This window comes from Lepidothrix coronata, unplaced genomic scaffold (genome assembly GCF_001604755.1).
Source record: "Lepidothrix coronata isolate B3197 unplaced genomic scaffold, Lepidothrix_coronata-1.0 Scaffold13, whole genome shotgun sequence".
NCBI classification, from domain to species: domain Eukaryota; kingdom Metazoa; phylum Chordata; class Aves; order Passeriformes; family Pipridae; genus Lepidothrix; species Lepidothrix coronata.
Window position 1 is genome coordinate 5,784,863 of NW_016690193.1, and position 22,337 is coordinate 5,807,199.

The 22,337-nt window shown below is 35.5% G+C and overlaps 1 protein-coding gene across 4 annotated transcripts in view; it reads left to right on the forward strand.

The window, feature by feature from the left end:
• Positions 1-22,337, forward strand: part of GRIA2 (glutamate ionotropic receptor AMPA type subunit 2) — a 93,567-nt gene that overhangs the window by 58,963 nt on the left and 12,267 nt on the right. For all 4 annotated transcript variants that reach the window (XR_001873291.1, XM_017805834.1, XM_017805832.1 and 1 more), the window contains exons 7-12: positions 9,985-10,152; positions 10,433-10,537; positions 11,273-11,383; positions 12,505-12,711; positions 13,197-13,567; positions 17,500-17,698. Coding sequence is in view for 3 of the 4 variants with exons in the window: in XM_017805834.1 (XP_017661323.1) it covers positions 9,985-10,152; positions 10,433-10,537; positions 11,273-11,383; positions 12,505-12,711; positions 13,197-13,567; positions 17,500-17,698 (1,161 nt within the window). In the remaining variant the exon portion in view is untranslated. The remainder of the gene's footprint in view (positions 1-9,984; positions 10,153-10,432; positions 10,538-11,272; positions 11,384-12,504; positions 12,712-13,196; positions 13,568-17,499; positions 17,699-22,337) is intronic.

Below are 22,337 nucleotides of genomic sequence, written 5' to 3' on the forward strand. Positions count from 1 at the left end.
CTCTGTGATAAGCTTTTCTAAGACCAACCTTAGACTTGGTGTGTGCAAGAAGTACCTGAGGCAACTTGTGCATGATATATACAGAAACTACATTCCGTGTGCAGGAAAGATTTTGGGACTGCCTGGTTGAAGACCTAAACCAGCTCAGACATGTAGAGAATACCATTGTGTTGGAACCTAATAACAACCACAGTGCTCACTGCGGCTATTTTCAATGACTTTAAGTGCTTCATGCTGGTACATAATGTTTCAGATGTTCAGAATTCATATGATTGGATTTCTAGCTTCATAATCTCTTTCCCCACCCAACCAATGCATAGCTGCAATACCAAAACACTACATTGTTTTTACCTCCTGATTTTGCCTTCAGTAGTTTCATGTTTTCAAGTCTCTTTTTTATAGTCATGTTGTCTTTTAGGAAATTATTATGAAACCATAAGTCAGGAAGAATGATGCTTGTAACTGAAAGATGCTGGTTTAACTCTACTGGTGCTAATTTACCTCAAGGATGCAATGCCGATAACATACAGAAAAAAAAATATAAATATATATCACACAATTATGTGCCTTGCAGAAATAATTAAAATTTAGATGACTCACTGAGAATAAGGAGCAAAGGAGAAAACAATGAAAACAATTATTCAAACTGAAAATTCAGAAGACATTCAGTCTAGATACAGATGAGGAAGCAAAAGTGTACAGTTAATTAATTAGACAATACCTTCATTTTGGGTCATGCCTCTTATGATTGCAGTGTGTTGGAAAATGGTTTTATAATGCAATGAATTTTAGTAAGAGTTATAAGGGATATTCTGTTGCACCTGCTACAGTTTTAAGAGAAAATATGATTGAATGTGCTTTAGTTCAAGTAGATCATAATGATTTATAAATAAGAATTTTAAAAAAAATAGTTAATTTCAATATTTATTATAATATTTAACCAGAAACTGATCTGGAGTAATTTTTTTTTAAGTGCCCTTGTAAAACTGTAGATTTGTGAGATTGTTCTGCCTACTACTTCCAATAATACTGCTAACAAAATATAGCAGTTAATGTTCTAGCTACCTGGTTTCACTGGGCTTTTGAATCCCAGTCTTCTCTACTTGAAAAAATGCATAAAAAATTGTGGGCATAAGAAATTTCAGTGTTATACTTCATGCTCCTTTTTAATAGCCTAAGGGCCTTTTCCATGTTATCACTCATTACAGCATAGTTGCTTTGGTTTGGTTTGGGGTTTTTTTGTAAGGAAAACTCAATTAAAGAATGGAATGTTTAGTCACTGAAAGTAGTGGTTGGTTTCAGGCAGTATATGTAGGTTTGTCTCAGACATACAAAGGGCCAATTGACCCAGATCCTTCGATCCTGCAAGTGCAAGTGGCTGAATTGTGCTAAAGTAAAAGTATTTGCCAGACTTTAGAAAACTATAGAGCCAAGTGTCTCTATGAAGCTATGTTTCTTTGAATTTGAATCCACTTAGTAATTATAAATTTTTAAGGATCTTCAGCCAACAAACTGCAGTGGATTCCTCCTGCCTATTTTCCCAGGAGCACTCTATCACTTTTTTCAACCAGTGATTCACCTCAATATGGTTGATATAAATGGGAAAAGCTACTACTCCTTCATGCTCCAAGGGTTCGTCAAGATCAGATGTACCTTTGTCCTCAGAAAGACCAGTGTCATTTGGGACAGTAGAGCTTGATGGAGAAGTGGGGATAAGAGGAGAAGAGGGAGTGATACACAAAGATGAAAATAGGAGGAGGAGGAGGAATGATGTCATTCAAAAAAAGGGGTCAGCAAAGTGAAAAGAGGCTGTTGGTACGTAAGTGAAAGGCACAGAAGGGTGGTGGCAGCTCAGAGCTGAAGAGGCATCTATGACTGAATGTTTCTTGGGTCAGGGGAAAAAGGGAGGAGGAGAAGCACTGGGGATCACTTTTATTAACAGGGACAGGAGACATGCAGGCTTATTTCTGGGGCAGGCCTGGTATTAAGGACCAGTCAATGTAGGTAGCTGCCTATATTATCTAGTATGGGGAGGCAGATAAGTAAACATGAAGTGTTAACTGTGTTTGGGAAATTCAGCAACCTAGTAAGAATGGTGTATTAAATTCTATTAGGACTTTACTTGGAAATTAGATTGGAGCAAACAGGAGAAAGCTGTTCATCTTGAGACAACAGGCAAATACTGTACTGGTTGGGGTAGATAAGAACTGATTATGGAAAGGGGGAATTGTTGTGATTCAGGGTTTTTTTGCAGTTATTTTTCTATTCTTTTAAATTTAAGACTTGAATTATTAATAATAGTTTTAAATGGCGGATTTTGAAAATTCTTAGAACAATGAAATGTGTATGATGAGAATCATTGATTTTTTTTTTCTTCTCTTCACCCCAAAAAAACCCCAAAACAACCCCCCACACTTTAACACTTAAAGCATTCCCACTAGCTCTTTCGAATCCATTTCTTGGAGCATGTTTTTATCAGAAATGTCTTTTGCCTTTATATTTGTACATTTTGTTCTTATCCTGTGAGATTTCCCTGCTTGGTCTGTTTTTACTACCATAACCATAGGCTTCAGTTTATGCTGCTGGATCCTGCTGATTTTTACCACTATGAAGAGTGACATACTTTGCTCTGGCTTAACCTAAAAGTAAAAGCTTTTATGTATTCATATGGTGACAATTAAAATGCCATATAATCTTTGTGATAAGTTAAAGGTGATTTTATCATTAGAGGCATTGCTGTTTTGCAAGTATATTCTGTTTACAGTTAGAAGTAAGATTACACAAATAATTCTAAATCTTATTTATTTTATTAGCGTGCATATTTTCCATGTGTAGTGGCATGATTAGAATACTATGGCGTCATTTGTGAGTAAAATGCTGTGGGTTCAAATCCAAATAATTGGTTTTTTTATTCTGCAAAGCTCTTTGAATTCAAATCCAACTAAATGGTTTTAATTTTTTGTCAAGCTCTGTGTGGGTTTTTTTGGTGCTAAAAGGTTCACCAGGAATAAACTTTAGATTTTGAGAATTAGGAGGGTTTAAAAAGCTTCCAGAAAAATGGCGAAGGATAGGACAAGATAGACGTTTTAAGGAACTTAATAAAAATAGGTGAGTTTAGAAAGGAAACTTTTCAGCCATTGAGTAATTACTAACGATTTTTAAGAACCTCCATGATATGAAGTTCAAAGAAGTTGTTACACAACTGTAGTGAGTAAACAATTTACATTTGTACAAACATGTAAATTATGAACAGTTTAGAGTTGTTTCTCTTTACTGTAAGGAGAGATTAGATGTCTTCCTGGTTTATTTATTTTTAATTATTCAGGTTTTTTCAGAGGGAGAAGGAAAGCTATAAGGTAGAGAAAAAAGATACAGTGTAAAGATGTGCATTGAAAGCTACTTTACTCCATTCAAGATCTTCTTTTAACACTTGCTAGTTATTCTTTCTCATTAGGAAGTGTTAGGAGGAAAGACATTTTTGTACTGCAGATAGTATGATAGATTAAGGGGAAAAAGGCTACAGCTGTGAATGTTTTGGGGTTTTTATGGAGGGTTTGTTTTGTGGGGTTTGGGTTTTTTTTTAATACTAGCATAAAAGATGCGACATTGTTTTTCATGGCACTGGCTAGAGTACATCTCGCAGAACTCGGAGTCCGCTTCAGTATTTCATTCACTTTAAATAACTTATACATGATAACTGGAGCAACAGCAAAGTATAAGCCTTGTCCAGCCGTGGATTGTAGCATAGCATTGTTACTAACCCTGCTTTCTGAGTGAACAATATTGAATTATCTCGACAGTTATATGCATTAGATCCACTCACCACTCACTCAACAAAAGCTAAGAAAAACCAACATAGTGGACCGAGAGTAAAGGGCAGAACACTTCTGAAAGCATCTGCCCATCTTTCTGTGGGTGCAGATTGCTTAGTTGAGAGAGATATCAAAAGATTTCTAAGATTGACATGGCAGAGCTCTTTTTCTGTAATGTGTTTTCAGAAAGTAAAGGGGGCACAATATTAGACTTATTTGACCTTCTGGATAATGGAAGGGATAAATTCCCAGACAACTTCTGTATTTGCTGACTTTCTGTTCATTTAAATGGAAAAAGGTCTGGAAATGCAGTAGATTCAAATGCCAATGCCATTAATAAGATCTGGCATTGTGCCGCTTACTCCTGGACTCCTGGAAGATGGAACATTCACTTTGCTATGAAAACTTCTGCCCAGATCCATAATTTGTTTCATCTCTGACATTTTTCTGATATTTTGAAGAAACATCTGTTTTATCCTAGCATTAGCTTTTTTCTTTGGTCATTGGATTTAATCTACTGGAAGATCAAAGTACTTTAAAACCTCTGTTCTCACTGTAAAATTAAAAAAGAAAAAACAATAAAACAGCAGGTACCTGCACTCCTTCTCTCTCTCTCTCTTTTTTTTTTTTTCCTGCTGAATTAGCACCTCCAATGGCTCTAGTGAGAAGATTATTCTGAATTGGAAATAATCTTGGGGGAGGAATTACAGTTCAGGAATGTCCTTCCTATTAAAGTAGTAGGTGAAATAGGTAGAAAGGCCAAGCACCTTGGAATTTATAAATCTTGTGATCTTTGCTATATTCAGTTTTAAAAAGAGTGAAAGAAGGTCACTTTCCCCTGGAAATATCCTACAGTGGGAGCACTAGGATAATTCGAGTGCCCCAGTCTTGTTCATCTCTGCTGGATGTTCTGTAATGTCTTTCAAATAAGAGTTAAACTTCCAGGGATTTAGGCTTTGGCAAGTGCCTAGCTACTGGGCTAGCTGTTCTGGGTGTGCCCAGAAAGCAGCCTTTCTAAACCAAACAAGGAGATAATTAAAATAAACATGTCACAAAATCAGCAGATTTTCTGGATTGCAGTTTTGAAGCTGAATACTTAAGTTTTTCTAAGGTGACAGGTTGCTTAAGGTGTTCTTTGCATCTCATGTCATTGTGGCATTTCAAAGCAAAAATACCTATTATTTGTCTAGCTTTTCTGTACACATAGAGTTCTGGAAATACATTAAATAAAGGCTGTTATCAAAATGGAAGTTGATGTGACTCTACAACTTTGGGAAACAAAATTTAATAGAGATAGTATATTCATTAAGATAAATAGGGCTTGATCTCTAACCCCTTCTTACTGATATTAGTTTAAATTCGTTTTTTTAAAGATCAGGTAATTTTACATTTTATTAATTTCTCTTTCCCCTTTAGTCAGGACTGTTGTTATAAAAAAAATTACAATTAATATTCCCAAATATCTTGGGTATACATGCAATTATTTTCAGCTCAAAGCAAGTCTGTTGCTATGACTGACTATTTTCACTAGAGCTCCATCCTAACATAAAGATCAAAGAGGAGGAGGCAGACATTGTCTTTTCTGGGCTTCCTGACCTCTACCTCACAGCCCCAGTATTTGAAACATGCCCATAGTTATTGAAGCTGCTTCTGTGCCTAAAGCCCATTTGCAGTTTGAATGGCAACCAGCTCAACATGCTGCTGTGTACAGACCGTCATTCATGCTATTGCCTGTACAAAACAGATGAAAACAAAGCATGATTATGGGCACAGTCAAATTACAATGACTTTTATGTGTACAAGATTTGACAGTTTCTCTTATTTCTGTTGAAAGTAGTTCTTTGCATTTCCATGCCCTGTCATGACAGTATTCAAGGTGTCCTGAGATCCTGAAGGAGTTAGCCATTTCCTATCAGTTGGTGAATTTTCCACTTTCTTTCACTGAATTTTCCACTAACTCATCTGTCAGACCACTTTCAAATAATTTCCAAAGTGTGTGTAATACTGTTTCAAAATAGCCCCCAGATACAGTAATTAAAGAAAGACCCTTAAGCATTAGTTTGACTACATTGGAAGTAATAAGAGATAGTTGCCCAGTTCCTTTACTAGTTCTTGACAAGTAACTTTGTGTCTCATTTCTTTTTGCTTGTGGGTTTACATATGTATATACCTGGTTTTTATGTATAATTTATAAAAATGTAGAAATGTTTATATCAATCTTTCTGCTTTTGTTGAATATATGAGCATTCAAGTAGAGAAATGTTTTATTGTGGGAAAAATGCACAAAATTCAGATGAGAGATTTTATTATAGTTTATTTTATATATTTACTGGTATTTAAGTGTATTTAAATTGTTTAAATATAAGAAAAAATGCTGAAAATGTGTTTATACCTACTGATTCTACTCTCTTGCACTTGCAACAAAGAATCTTTCCTTTATTACCTCTGTCAGAAACTTACCTCTCTCCAAGGAAAAATATTTGTATCAGATTTTTAGACCTCTTTTCTCTTAGCCTCTGTTAGTGATAGTGTCTCTTCCCCTGTTGTTCCAGTAGCAGTTCCCCATATATGGTGAGGAACCTCAATCTGTGCCTCTTTTCAGACTGATTTCTGCCTTCTTGAGCACTGCTACAGCTGGATCTGCTATTCTAGCTGGGGGCTAGTGTCTTGAACAATAGCACTGCATTCTTTGACACTGCTGCTAGAGTCCCTACCAACATTTTTGTATTCTTTTGTTTGTCTTTCTGACTGTTTTGTTAGATTAGGGGTGAATGGCTAGTTCATAGTCCCCTTGAGTGGTTTTAATTTGTTATTAGTTTGTCTACAATGTAGATATCTGTATCTAAGCTGATCACCCTGGACTTCTCTGGTAGTCTCAGAAATCCCTGGAGATGAAGTTAGTGAAATCTAAAGCACAACTAATTTCTTCTTCAAAAAGGTTTCTAACTGGTCAAATGAATCACACCTTAGTATGCTTATTACTCTTCTCTGACCATAAAAAACCCGCAAACAAACCCAAACTATAGTCAGTTAAGGATAGACTTAGACATTGCAGATATCCAAATCAAGAGAAAAACAATTCAACTTCTTGTGACTCAGAATACTTTCCTCTTTTTTTCTCTTTTTTTGCATTGATGTCTTGAGATATTTATTTCTTTTCCACTGCTTAAGTTTATTCTTTTAGTGTTATATTTTAGATGTCTAATCATATCTCTCAGCTTTGTCTTCAGCACACGGGCAGGAATTGAGTTAAACACAGATTTAAAAACAGGTTCAAATATCTTACAACTTTGAAAGATACATAAACAAAATCTTTTTCTTCTGGGGTTGTATTCTCCAATTTCATCCTCAAAAGATTCAGTTGCTGACTGTACAAAATAGAATACTGGGCCTCTTAGTTAAAGATTCCTGGTATCTTCTGAATTTAGTGGAAAACAGCTGAAGTTACAAAAGGCACCATCTTGCCAGTTTTTCTTGGACAGCGCATAAGTAATATCTTCTGCTTAGTCTGGGATGACTTTGTTTTGTCTTTACTTTTCAAATTCATCTTTGCAATTACAGCTTACAAATTTTGCTAAGGTCTGTAGAACATTTAAGTTGAAGTTAGAAATTTAAGTTGAAAATCACTTGGACCTTGTGTTTTCTCTGCTTGGCAACTAGGGCATCTACTTAGAGAAAATTCTTTTCATATGACATTCATACGATGTGTGTTTTATAGCAAGAGCCATAAAATCTTAAGCCACTTCAGTGCATTATATTATAGTTTATATTATCAGCTTATTATTATCATAGTTCTAAAATTGTGACATGCAGGATTTTCTTTTTGCATATTCTTAACCATGCTTTAATTATTGCAGGTGATTCTGTAGAATCTCTACTATAGTACCTATTCCATTTTGTATTAAAGTTGCTGATATTATCATATAAAGTTGAAAGGAACTGAAATGAAGTTGGGAGATTTACACTGCCATAACAATAGTAAGATGCAAGACCCATCCCACTTCCACAGAATAATGTTCCAAATAGTGCTCCCATTTATTTTAATAGTGCAGACTAGAATGTGGGTGAATCTCCAGTAAACCAAAGTGAATCAAGACAGGGCTAATGCATCCTTTAACTTCTGACCATTTTATTTATTATGCAGACACATACACACAGACACCTCTCTGCTCTGCATGAGCAGGTTATTGGTATGTCGTTTCTTGTTTATGGTAATGAGTTCACTTAGGTTTAGTTTGTCAACTTTAAATCTATTTATGAAGCTGTAGATAGTTTTAATGAGCCCCATGAAGGTTATTAGGAGCTGAAAGTGTATGCAGAATAAAGCAATAAGAAATGATTCATGGGCTGTTTGCTTTCATGGCATCTCCAACAGTGCTTGTAAAATATTTTGGGATCTTTAGATTACAGATGTCTTCACCTCAATTATGACATGTAGATTTTATATATGTGATGACATGTATGCACATACAGATACAGATTGATAGACAAAGCTCTACACAAACCTAATGTATGACTGAGTTGTGAATATTCAGGCCAGTGATTGTATACTACAGCAATAATATTCTTGTATATATAATATTAAGTATATCTCAATGATCAAATGAAACATAGAATAGCTGAACTGGATAGCATTATAACTTCTCAATTTCAAGCTCATATTTTCTCTACTACTCAGGGTATGTTTCAGTGTTCATGACAGTGCTGTGTCCAAAATTTCTCAGAACCTAGTGTGGAACAATCTGTTTCTGTACTGCAAAAAGCTATGTTTAAGGAATTATTGCTAGTCAGAGTCCTTTCTGTCTTTGTAGAAGGTTCTATAAACCTCATCTCCAAATCCACATAGACATTTAATCACTGCTACTCCAGTAGGAGAAAGTAGTATTGACTCCAGCCAGTCTTTCACTTCATTCTTCTGCTATTCTGATCCCTTTAAAGATTTCTGTACAAGTCAATGAGAAGACTTTACTGAGAAGGTTCACACTGATCACTCAGTCAGCTTATAGATCTGAAAAAAAAAGTTCTACCTTCCTTTTCTTCCCTTCCAAGGTCTAACAGTTGCATACAAAAACTACCTCAATTCAGGAGCTTGCCTTGGTTACAATTACAATAGCCTTCTGCATGACTTGAGCTAACTAATTAAAGTTCTCATTAAAGTCTGAGCCATTGAAGCAAAGAACCAATGTATCATTTCTCTCTGCTTTACAGTTTTCAGCATCTAATAGCCTTCACAGAGATCATTCCATTCATTCATAAGCCTGTAAGTAGTTATATTCTGGCCCATATTTCCAAAAATGGCCCTTATATTTGGCATAATTGCAGTGTTCTTGGCTCATAAAGCCCATCCAACAAAATCCTCAGTGTATGTGCACATGTGGTTTAAGTTCAGTTAGTTAGTTGAGATGTAAAATTTTCCACTCACTGATGACAACTTCTTATGACTGTTTAGCCCCAGTTTCTGATGCGTGTGATCACAGGATTCTTCTCTGATGTCTCTGAAGTTGTAAAGCTCCTTAGATTATGTCAGATTAGGAACGTGGGGCTCTTCCTTGCCTATAGTGCTCTTTGAGGGGCATGAGTTCTTCCAGGCATCTCAGCCCAAAAACTATTTTTGCATGGTGTTGACAAGGTATTGCATACTTGAAAATAGGTCCCCCTGGGTTTTTATATTTAAGGGAAAAAATTTGAGCATATGTATATACAAATATATGCTGTTGGGTTTTATGTGTATATATGTGGGAGGAGATGAAGTCTAGAAATCTGTAAATAAATGCATCTCCATGAAGAGTGTAACCAGAGGAACAATTTCTTATTTTTAATGGCTAGCTCAAAGTAAATAGTGGAAATAATTTCTTTTTTCCCCTTTCACCTCCATGGACTTCCAGCCATATCTGCTACATAGTGAGAAAGAAATTTAATTCGCACTGAAAACAGCTGTAAATCTTTAGTTTAGATTTATTGGCACTGCCCCTAACCATTCTGAATGGAGAACACTTCATTAATTTTCATAGATGCCCCTCAGAGGGTAACAAAAGAAAAAGTGATTTCAGGTATATCTTACTATCCTTTCTATTTTTAATGTGTTTCTGTGTTCAGTGGGTTACCAAGGGGGATTGAAAGGTGTAGTGAAACTGAGTCTGTTTTTTAATTAAATATTTTCACTTCTTTTCAGTATACCTCTGCTCTGACCTATGATGCTGTTCAAGTGATGACAGAAGCTTTCCGTAATTTGCGTAAACAGAGGATTGAGATCTCCAGAAGAGGAAATGCTGGAGACTGTCTTGCAAATCCAGCTGTACCCTGGGGTCATGGTGTAGAAATAGAAAGGGCGTTGAAACAGGTAGCTTCCCTGGAGTGAATGCTGGGATGAGTGCATGTGTGAAATTTCCTATAGATGCTTGAAAAGAATCCTCTAGTCTCCTAATCTGCCTGGATCTTGCTGAGAATAATGTGGAAGTGAAGTCCTTGTGAACTTGTCTAAGAAAATATATTGCATACGAAAAAGAGTCTAAACTGAATGTTTTTGAAATATCAATAATCATTTGTGGAAATACAAAATGCGTTTTCTAAAAAGAAAAAAAACTTAATTCTTCTACCACTTTCATCTTCATCTATTATAGGTTCAGGTGGAAGGTCTAACAGGGAATATAAAGTTTGATCAGAATGGAAAGAGAATCAATTTTACAATTAACGTCATGGAACTCAAAAGTACTGGTCCTCGGAAGGTAATTTCAATTGTCTTATGGTGTTTTAAAAGGTTTTACCATGCTAAGCAGTGAATTAAGGTAGGTAATGAAACATTAGATTAATTAAAACATGAGTTATGATAATATTTGTTCATAGGTGTGTTCTACAATGGTTTTGCAGAACGAAGTAAAAATCTGTATTATTTCTTTCTAACAAGTATGAGTTATTATTTCTGGTAAGTACTACATAAGAATATTTTGCTTTCAGTTTTGTGGATTAAAGTTTTTGTTTTCTGATTTGAATTGCTAAATTAGAGCCAGCATTTGGGGAAATGTGCTTCTGAATGAGAAAAGCCAGATAAAGCTTTCCAGTGATGTTTTTATAAATGTGTTTATCTTTCTGCTCTAATTTCAAATCTTTCAGGAAAAGCCAGTTTCTCGTGTCCTCCTAATCTGGAGTATTTCATAACCCTTTCAATTCTGCAGTATGTGATGTTGATATTAAAACCTGTTGATATTAAAACCTGTAATATGTGAATAAAAAATGGTAAACCTATTTTACATACAAAGTAGTATGAACAAATGTCATTACTTGAATCTTTTTACCCTTTGTTGTAGTCTTTCACTATATAAATAGAAATACTTACACTGGTAAATCCATAACTGAAATAGTTCTCTGTAAGTACAAAATGAAGGCATAGTAATAACATGCTTTACCTTTTCTATAAAATTTCATATTCACTGGTGTCTGTGCATCCTATAAACTCTCTTTAGATTGGATATTGGAGTGAAGTGGACAAAATGGTTGTGAATCCTCTTGACGGCCCTCTTGGAAATGAATCTTCAGGACTAGAGAATAAGACTATTATTGTCACCACTATTTTGGTAATTAACTTCATATTTTGTCAGAAGACAGTCTGTCCTATAATGATTTGTTTCTCATTATTATGTTAGTTTAAATAAATATATTGTCTTTTTATTATTTGAAGTTGTGAACTGTTACTCATTGTGATACATAATAAAATCTGGAAATTAAGGAAATGTATGTGATTCAGTATGCGGTTTTGATCTGTAGAAGACAAACAGTCATTGGTTGTAAATCCTAGAAAGTTAAGATTTTTAAACCTGAAAATGGAAATTATATATCTGCTTTCAAAGGAGAGGAACTTTCTGAGAGGCAGAACCGTAGTGTTAATTTTAGAGAATAGAACAGCAAAGAGACTGGTTCATATGCTTTAGGATTGTAGATGCTATAGATGGGTAAAGTGTAAAATAAAATGTTAAAAGTTGTATTCTGGCTGTTTAGAAAATTAAATTATGTATTGTCATAGGACAGCGTTTTTCTGTAAGTTACACAGTATGTTTATCAGTTTGGACAAGTTAGAGGTTAGCATAGGAGTTTCTCTGGATGCAAGAATAGTTCTGTAGCAGCTGAGCAAAGAGGAGATACATTAATATGACTTATGACTCATCACCAATTTTGCTGATGATAGAACTTTAGTGCATAGTTATAGATATATTGCCTATTGCTTGTGAAGTACTTCAATAAAAATATAGCCTGGAGAGCCTGAAGTATTTTCCCAGGGAGAGATGTGGTTGTGAAATAGAAAATAATTTTCTTCTATTAAGACAACAACAAAAGCAACTAAATACCTTTGCCTTCTTCCATCCAAACTTTATGAGAGAAAGAAACTGATTTTGGAATTTACTCTTTCTTCTCTGAATGCATGACTCCTGTTAACATTCATGGTCATTATTAACATACTTCTGGGAATCACTATGCCTGTAAGTATTGTTATTTGTGTATGACTGTGGAGAATGCAGCTTTTAAATGTGTTAAAGACGTGTCACATTAATAATTAACAACTAACATATACATAGCATGAATGATTCAGATGGTGCCTTCTCTCTTTTTTCACGTATAAAAGGGAGCATATTAATCTAAGAAGTGTACAACTGATGCATCTCTCTCTACCAAGTAGCTAAGGCAAGTTCTTTCTGTGCAGGAGTCCCCATATGTCATGATGAAGAAAAATCATGAAATGCTTGAAGGAAATGATCGATATGAGGGCTACTGTGTGGATTTAGCAACAGAAATTGCTAAACACTGTGGATTCAAATATAAGCTCACAATTGTTGGGGATGGCAAGTATGGGGCGAGGGATGCAGACACGAAAATCTGGAATGGGATGGTTGGAGAACTTGTTTATGGGGTAAGACAATCTTCTATAATAAAGCCATTAAAGATGACTGATGGAAGGGGTGGGATTTGGTTTTGTTTTCTCTGTAGAGTATAGGGAAATTATCTAATTCATTTGATAGAGAATTAACAATTTGTAATGGCATGAAAAATTCTGAAAGTAAAATGTGGAATTACATTTTAAATGCAAATGAAGTGAATGCATATTTCATCCTTCTAACCAGGTGAAAAGCAAAGTACTTTGCTAAATGTTTAAATATCATATACTTCTAAAAGGGCATATGTGAAAACAAAAGCTTGGAATATGCCAATACTATCGTTATATGTATTTTGTACAAGTTCAACTAAAAGCTTCTGAAATTCTCCATAGGATGTTCTCGGTGAAACAAATGTTGCTGGAGTCTCTGCTGTCCTATTTTCCATTTGTGAAATGCAACAGAAACGAAACCATTCTTTGCATTACGTTAGCTATTATTTCCTTTTTTTCTTCCTTTACAGAAAGCCGATATTGCAATTGCTCCATTAACTATAACATTGGTGAGAGAAGAGGTGATTGACTTCTCAAAGCCCTTTATGAGCCTGGGGATATCAATAATGATCAAGAAGCCTCAGAAGTCCAAGCCAGGAGTGTTTTCATTTCTTGATCCATTAGCATATGAAATCTGGATGTGCATTGTTTTTGCCTACATTGGGGTCAGTGTAGTTTTATTCCTGGTCAGCAGATTTAGCCCATACGAGTGGCACACTGAGGAATTTGAAGATGGAAGAGAAACGCAAACTAATGAATCAACTAATGAATTTGGGATATTTAATAGTCTCTGGTTTTCCCTGGGTGCCTTTATGCAGCAAGGATGCGATATTTCGCCAAGGTTGGTTACTCACTCATTTCAACTTTGTGCATTTTTGGTCTCAGCCGTCTCAGCCAGAGGAGGTTCGTGGTGCATATATTTTCACTCTTGGAGAGGAATTAATTGCTGTGTTTTTTCCCTCCCTAAAATCGTCGAAGTCTTTGAAACAAAAGCAGGTTCATGATGTATTTGATCGGTATTGTCTTAATGCCGATCATACATTTACCAAGTGAAGTTATATACACCATGCCGAGACTGTGAAATGCATAAGGTTCACATCATTTCATGCCTTCTTGGAGGGGTACCGTGTTTTTGCTGCATATTCCCATTTTACAGTTGACAGTGCATATGGTTCACAACAACTGTAATGGGAAAAAGGGGTAACACTAGTTGCAAACTACACAGGCAGCACTTTCCCTCTAAAACTCACTGCATAGCATAACACGGTTATTAACCCACTGTTATTCCCCAGGAGAGCCTTGAACTGAAATAAAAGTCATGTGATGGTTCTAATTTCATGTGAATAGTTGCAAAAGACTGCTGTTTTTCCATGGCCTAGTTTTAGAAAAGTCACAAAGGAAATTGCTAAAATGAATCTGAAGGTCCAGTTTATAAGAGCTTAATTCCTAATGGATTTTCACCTGCTTTATTAGGGACAACTGTAAAGCACCTAAGTTAATTCCTTTGCAGTTCATTAAATATTCTATTTTGCTTGTGCACAAGTGGTTCTAGCCCTGATTCAGCAAGGTGGTAAGTAGGTAGGTAAATAACTACTTGCTGCTTGAAGGAACTATAGTAACAAATGAAATAGGGCAACTGGAGGGTTTAAGGAAGTCAAATCAGAAGATTTGTCTAGTTATACTAAGCAGTTTAACTTTCTTGTAAATGTCTAGAGTTAAGAGAGGGAACAGGTCAATTTCTAGTAAGTCTAGTGGTTGGTGTGCAAAACAAATCGCACAAAGGGAGCATTTCTTATATATCTGTAATGCTTCTAAAAAGGCAACAGCAGGTTTTCAAGTTTTTCTACTGCAGAAATAGCAGAGCATTTATTGTATGAGAACTTAAGCAATTCTGTGTAAAGGCTGCCATATCACAGTGGGAGATGCTAGGCTCTATGATGAAAGATACAATGGATTTGACATATAACATGGTAAGAATGGTATACAAGAAAAAAGACAGTGAAGAGAGCAAGTTTTTGCAGGTCATGAGAAGTTGTGTTAATTTCAGCCCTGTGGTGGTTTTGTATCCATTACGTGCTTCACAGGTTTAGTTGTCTGCAAAGGCCCCTTTAAGCTACAAAATTATTTTTATTGAAAGCTTTATTGGAAGGTTATAGAAGTATAATGATTTTCATTATTATTATTATTATTATTATTATTTTACTGACTATGAAAGCACAATAGTTGTTTTGCAGTTTGATAGCTTTTGAAAGGTAATAGAAGAATAATGATAATAATAAAAGGTGCATGAAACTCAAATAATTTTGCATATTCAAGATTTAGTTTCAGTGAAACTAACAGTGCTTTATTTCATTGCAAGCATAATTTTGAGGACAGTGGTTAGTTTGTATATCATCTGTTTATTCTCAAAGTAAAAAAGGGCCAAAACCACTTGTTACTTCAGGTTATGCACCAAAACTATCACTATGGGATTTCAACTCTCTGCAGATGAATAATTGTAAATATGAAAAGGAGTACCTTCAGGCATCAGCAAAATACCTTTGTGAAGTTAAATTTTGCACTACTGTTATCATTTCTCTAACAAAAATGACAACCACTGTAGACAGGTAACTAGGGCTGCCTGACTGAAACAGACGGTGTTAGTGAGTAAGACTAGACCGTCTGGAAAAAGTCATTAGTAGCAGTCCCCATGTTTCCTCATGGGTAGCACAGAAACAATAGAGTAGAATAATATATGATAATGATAACGATAACTTATAGCAAAGTTTTCCTCGTCTTTTTTTTGAGATGTGAATGTGCTCTCAGTTCTGCCGGATAATACTTTTCTAAGTATAAAATGTGGTGCAAAAATTTATGTAATTGTGCACAGAAGTTATTAATTTACCAGTACTTAAAAGTCTGGTAAATTAGGTGCTTCTAAAGAGTGGGTTCATACTAGCATATAAATATCAATCTTTAGAAACTTTTTGAAATGTACATACAAAAGGAAATTATTTATTTAACTGGGACAGACCGTCTGGGGAAATTTTGAATACAAATGACACCCCAAATAATTTTACTTTTAAAATGTCATATGGAAGCATAATGTTTGGGTTGGTATTGAGCTTATTCTTTTTTCTCAAAATAGATTGCAACTTTGCTCACAGATCATGGGCTTCTGAAGATTATTGTCAATTACAGAGGGTGTCATCAATATAATATAATATAAAGTGCCATAAAGTTGGTGGTTATTAAATACACATGAACATATTGTATTACAAATATGTAATACAATATATTCAGTATATCATATAACTCAATATTTTACTTGTAGAATTATTTTATACTGAAATTACCTCCCTGTCAAAATGTAATATTTTTTTTAAAGGTGACAGAAATTAGTTTGCAGAATACGTCTCAATTTAGAAGGACCTTGGAATAATTTTTTTTATGGTCCTTTGAATAACACATTCTGTACCTTATATGACTTGATTTTCATGCAGTAGAGTGAATTAGTGAGTCTGTTGGGACATGGAATAAATCTTTTAGTGTCAGAATTACAACTGACATTTTATACAATAGCAGTAGAAATAATTTGTCTGGAATTGGTTCTATTTATTTTTGTCCCCAGTTTAATAAATCTGCTTTACATAACTATCATGTTTAAATGTATATATATGTAGTTATATCTATCTATATATTCTGTCAGAATTAGTTTGTAGTCTCATTTATAGTACAGTAGGCTGGGTGAGTGATTTCTAATTTGTTTACTTAATAGATAGAGGAGTTGCATCAAGACGTACCTAAGTTCCTGCAACTCCTTAGTACTAGACTTTCAACTACATGCACATTACTGCCAAATAATTAGGCACATCTCCAAAGATTATGTACTATTTCCTATAATGTCTTGTTTAGAAACAAAGTAGCAATTAATTTCAAAATTTAAAGGGTTGTTTAAAAAAAGGTCAAGTTTGACAATAATGCAGTATCAATATTTCTCTTATATTTTCTAGTATTGGAAATTATTGTGTTGTGTACTTTATGCTGTTCTGTATGTTTTCTTGAGTTCTCTTTTCTTCTTTCTTCTTGAGCAGGAGATGCAAAACACAGATCCATAAGAGCCCACCTGCTGCAGTTATAAACATCAGATTATTATTATTTTTAAAAATATACTTTCTTCACCATTTTCCTGTATTATCACTGATTGTTTCATGTCCAGTCCTCCATTTGTTAAATACTTGTATCTTTCAAAAGTTGTGTGCACTTTTTAGGCTATAGATATTTCCTGGGCCAGCTTTTATTACAAATAATGCTATTGTACAGATTGTCCACAGCAGAAATCAGTCTGTGTCTGAATGTCTTAGGAAGATAATCAGGCTAAAGGCACTTGATTTTAAAGTGCGTACTGATTTTTCTGAAAGCACTCTTTCGCTGGTTTTGTTTGATCTTCATCATAATGTCACACAAAATCACTTCAGAGGGGACAATAAGCTTATAGGTTAAATATAGCACATTGCGGTGGGAGCAGTTTCCTTCAAGAGTGATGAAAACTTTGAAGAACTGGATCACTAAGTTCTCCCAGATGTAAACTCTGGAGTCCTGATTTCAGCAAAGTCCAGGAGATATAGTGGAGAATGCCTTGATTTCCTATCTAATGACTATGCAGAGCTGCACTGTGAGATAGCCTGAAATGTTTCCCTATAGTATAATGCGTCATTTGTGTAAAACTGTAAAACGTGTTCCTTTTTAGGACTTTCATTTCACTTTACAAATCCATTTCATACTTGTTATTAGATCCCTGTCGGGGCGCATTGTTGGAGGTGTGTGGTGGTTCTTTACCCTCATCATAATCTCATCCTACACGGCTAACTTAGCTGCCTTCCTGACGGTTGAGAGGATGGTGTCTCCCATTGAAAGTGCAGAGGATCTTTCCAAGCAAACAGAAATTGCTTATGGGACATTAGATTCTGGCTCCACTAAAGAGTTCTTTAGGGTAAGAATTTCTACTTTTTAGATTTTTTTTTAGATTGTTTTAAATAGGTCTTTGCTCATGTAAAAGTGTTTTCCCTAGGCTTTATTAAAAGATTGATATGAAAATGCGATATACACAGCTCAACTCACAAGTCTAGGTGTTTTTGTTTATTCATTATTGTAACATTTTATTATCTATATACAAATATAAGGGTCTTGATATAAATATGCAAAGCAAAATTACCTAAAAAAAATTCCACTATAAAGTGAAAAACAAGGTATGTTTGAAGAAGGGAGTTGATGTCATTCATCTGTTTAATAGCTCTGCTATATTTTAGGTACTCACACAGTGAACACAAACATGGGAAGATGCACATTCATGTTTTAATAAGTATTCCACATGATTTTTCAAGCTTGCAGAGGGGGAATGGAATATAATCCTGCTGGCTGCTGTAGTAAATACATGCCTACTTTTGAAAACAGTTCTTATTTGTATTTGCATTACAGCAATGCCTTGGAAGGCTGTCAGTCCTCACCTTCTACCTCTGTGTATTGCAGTTTTAAAAATACATGAAACTTCCAATGTCTCTCAGGTGGCCCTTGAGACACCAGCTAGCATGGTGAAATCCATCCAGCAAATGAGTGAGAGACCAAGGCTGCTGAGAAAAAAAACATAACAGCTTTACCTTGTGTGTGTGCCCTATGTGTCTCTCTGTGTGCAATGGAAGTACATCTGGCATGCCAAAATAGAAAAGTAACTTGTGTTTTCAGGGTTTTTTAGTGCAGGATGCTAGGTTTAAACAAAATTTAAGAGTGTTTAGAAGCATTTAGAAGCATATAGACTTGTTTCTGGTTTTGCGAACATAAACCTTTTAGATCATGGCTGTACTGGGGATTGAATGTGAATTCAAAGTAGGTCACTTCTTTTGAATAGTTTCTCTTTAGAGGTTTTTAAGCTTTTCTTTTTAAAGCAAAAAAATGTTGGTATGTGCATGCTTTAGTATGTAGTTATGCTCCTAGCGTATATATACATATTTCCACTTTTACACAACTAATGTTCCTGGTGATTACTTGAGCATTAAGAACTTATTTTTGTAAAAATTAGGTGGAGGCTTTGAGAGGGCATATTCTTCATATTTTGGCTCTGCACAAACAAGGCTCTAATGATCTATGGAAATCTCAGCAATTTCTATCACAAAAAAGTTGGTGCACTATGTGCAATACAACTTCTTAGCCTGATGGCTCTATCTACTATTTGCTAAAAATCACTTAAACTTGCCCAGTTATTTTTCAGGAAATAACAACTGTCAGAATTTTTTTTAGGAGGCCTGAAACTCAAGTTTCAAGAATGATAATCTTTCTGCTGCAGATAATGTGAAAGGAATCTCTAGCACTGAGACTAAAATTTCACCCAGAGTATATCTGTGTTCTGACTGGATTGAAGTAGATGTGTGATTTTTATATGACCTGAAATTAGGACTCGAATTCTTTGAACAGCTGGAAACAACTTGAGTATTTTTCTAGCAGCATGCTAAAATGGGCTGGCTTTTGCTCTGTCACTGTCAGGAATTGAACATTTGGGGGTTTTCAGTTAGTCTGTTTTCAGTTCAAGAAGAAGTAGCATTATTTGCAAGTCTGTCTTCTTTTGATGGAACGTATACTGAATCTTCACTAGTAGAGCATATGCTGGAACAGCATAAAATTAAGGGTAGCTGTGTACTGGGGATGAGAACAGTAAACTGAATTTTCTTTGCTATTAAAAGATGTTTTCTGATAATACTTTACACAATTGAAAAAGAAATGTTTCACAGTATTTTTCAAAAAGGAATCTCAGCAATAAGCTAGATGGTGAAAGTCAGCTGAAAAATCCTGTCCTGAATAGCTTGATATATATGTATGCAATATTAAGTGAAAGAGGTGGGTTCAAGTCTTTGTCCAGCTTCTATGACTGCTCACCACACATCCTACAGACAGTAGGCATACAAGCTAGTCGATATCATGTGACTTGGAGATAACATCCTTGGCATTCATGACGAAAGATGTATTGTCTTTGCTCTTTACCCTAATTTAGGTATGAACTCCCTAGCTTTAAAGGTAGTATGGACCAGTAGGAGCTATTCTTGCCAACAGTGAGCACAGCATCAGTTGGCACTGCATCAAGAAATATAACTGAGAAAAAGGGATGAAAAGGCATTGTACTCTGGTGTTTCTAGTGCTGCTTTAAGAGGAAAAGCAAAAGCTTGGTACATCCTATGTAGGAAATGTCAGTGCAGAAGTAATGGATTTAAGAGTATTTTAAAAGAGAAAAAAAAATTGAAATGTAGTGACACAGCATTGCTGAGTAGTAAATATCAGCAGGATACTATTAGTTGTTAATAATAATGTTATAGATAATTTTTGGGGCCTCTGGTGGTCTAGTGGTTAGGGTGCAGGACTCTCACCACTGCGACCCGGGTTCGATTCCCGGCCCCCCGGGCAGATGGAGCTCGTCAGCCCTGTGAGGCAATCCATCTAATAGAAGGTCACTCTAAACAAACCTACGTTCTGAGACCCTCACTGCCACTGTCTGAGTTTCACTTGGCCCCGCAGATGAACCTCAGGATTAAAGGGTGGGCTCAGTTCAGCGCACGCTGAGTCTCACCTAAAAAATCCACTGCGCAGGCTCGAAGGGTTAATGACCTTTCCCTAATCTTCGCTCGCGAAGACTGGCCATTATAGATAATTTTATAAATATAAATCTATAGATACAGAATTGTTTTCTTTAATGGCAGATCTATCAGGTCTTTGTAAATACCAAAATGTGGAGTAGTTTTCCTCAGGAGATCTCAAAGTTGGTACTAGCAGAACTGCAAGTACAATCCAAATCTAAAGAGTTCTGTTACACTGAGTTATTTACCACTTCTAATATTTGCTAGCAAATATCTCTGCTTTAGAGATAGTGCTTGTAGAGTTCTTAGTGCAACTGAAAGCCCAGACAAAAATATATGTTGCATTGCTGTTGCATTTTCTCTTGAGTTATGGGCAGAAGATCAAAGAAATTATGCATGGCCATGGTTTTCCCAAAGTGCGTCATTTTTCTCAAATCAGTAGTGGATCGTAGTCATGAGAATGTGGATAAGTCTGCAAGCACAGCTTGGAAGAGTCAGGAGTCGTTTCAGTTGACCTTGTGTAGGTGCCTCATCTCTCTGAGTGTCAGGTCACACACACTACTTGATGGAGCGGTAAATTATGGGACAGTGCAATTCCATCTCTCCGGTAGGTACTAGTGATACTCTCCACGATCACGCACTATTTTTACCTTCAGTGATTTCTCAGCGACTGTGGTAAATGCAGTTGATACATAGTTAACTTTGAAGTGGGGAAAAAAGCCACCCAAGAAGGCAGTCTCCTGTTCACCTGCCACTGCAGAAGTTAATTTTAAAGCATTACCTACATGTGTTAACTCCTGAAGTTGCCTCACGTATTTTCAAGGGCTATGACACGGGAAGAATCAAAGTAAGTATGCAAGCATTCACTGGAAGGTTTCCATGCATTCCACCTTCTTGAAGGCATATTGAAAATTACTATCAAAATGATACAACCAGAACAAAAGTTAATTATTTTTACAATTGAATCATATTTTTGTTGTATGCCTAGCTCTGTTCATTAAAGGTACGTACAAATCAGATAGACAAATGATTTCTTGCTACCTTTTTTCCCATAGAAGATAAATTGTAACTAGTCCTGTGTGTAAGGTAATAAGGCATCTCAAAAAAAACAAAAAACGATGTGCACAGCAATAATTAGACTAATTTACTTTCTCTCTGCATTAGTTTTTATTTAAAACCTCTTCATATTTACCTATTCTTGAACCAAGTGTGACATGAACAGACCGATCTGTTTTGTTCTAGCTGTTCTGGTGGCCTTTAAAAATAGATCCTCTGCCAAAATAAAACCAAGTAGAACTGCTCCTTAACAAGGTAGTATCGTTTATGTTTCACTGAGGAGACTATGCAAGAGTTGCTTATTCTTTCTTAAGAGACAAGAGTTGCAGAATGATAAGCTGGGCATTGGAAACATGCTGGAAGGATGATAATCCTTGGTCTTGTAAAGAAATCCTCTCACATAGTGGAAAGCCAGCAATAAACATAAGAAGAGCTGACAAGACTCCTTGAGTAATTTCTGCTGCAAAAGTGTTATCTCTTGGGAGGCAAAGAAAATTTGGCCTGAAGGAAAATAGTAGTGTCTTTTCTAGGAGTCTTAAACACAACCCAGTGCCTCTAGTTTTTATGAGTATTTTGAAATATTTTTTAACTTGTACAAGTATTTAAGTTAGCAATTACATTTCAAAAGGTTATGGAAAAAGAGAGAAAGCATACATCAGTCTATGAACCTGGATCTGTCTTCATGCTCATCGAGATACTGAAATTTCTAAAAAAATATGCCACAGCAAATCTTTAAAACCAGGGAGAAGAGAAGAAACACTGATTTTTTTTTTAAATTAAATTGAGATAAAAAACTATGAATCATACCTCACTCTCAGTTTTTGAAGTTTGAGATGTAGCAGAATTATAGGACATATGTTTCCAGAGTTAAATTTTGACTTGCTCAACAGAAGCCTCTGAGAGGTGAAGGAGACGAAAGGCTCAGTTATGACATCTTCTGTAAAATTTACCACGGAC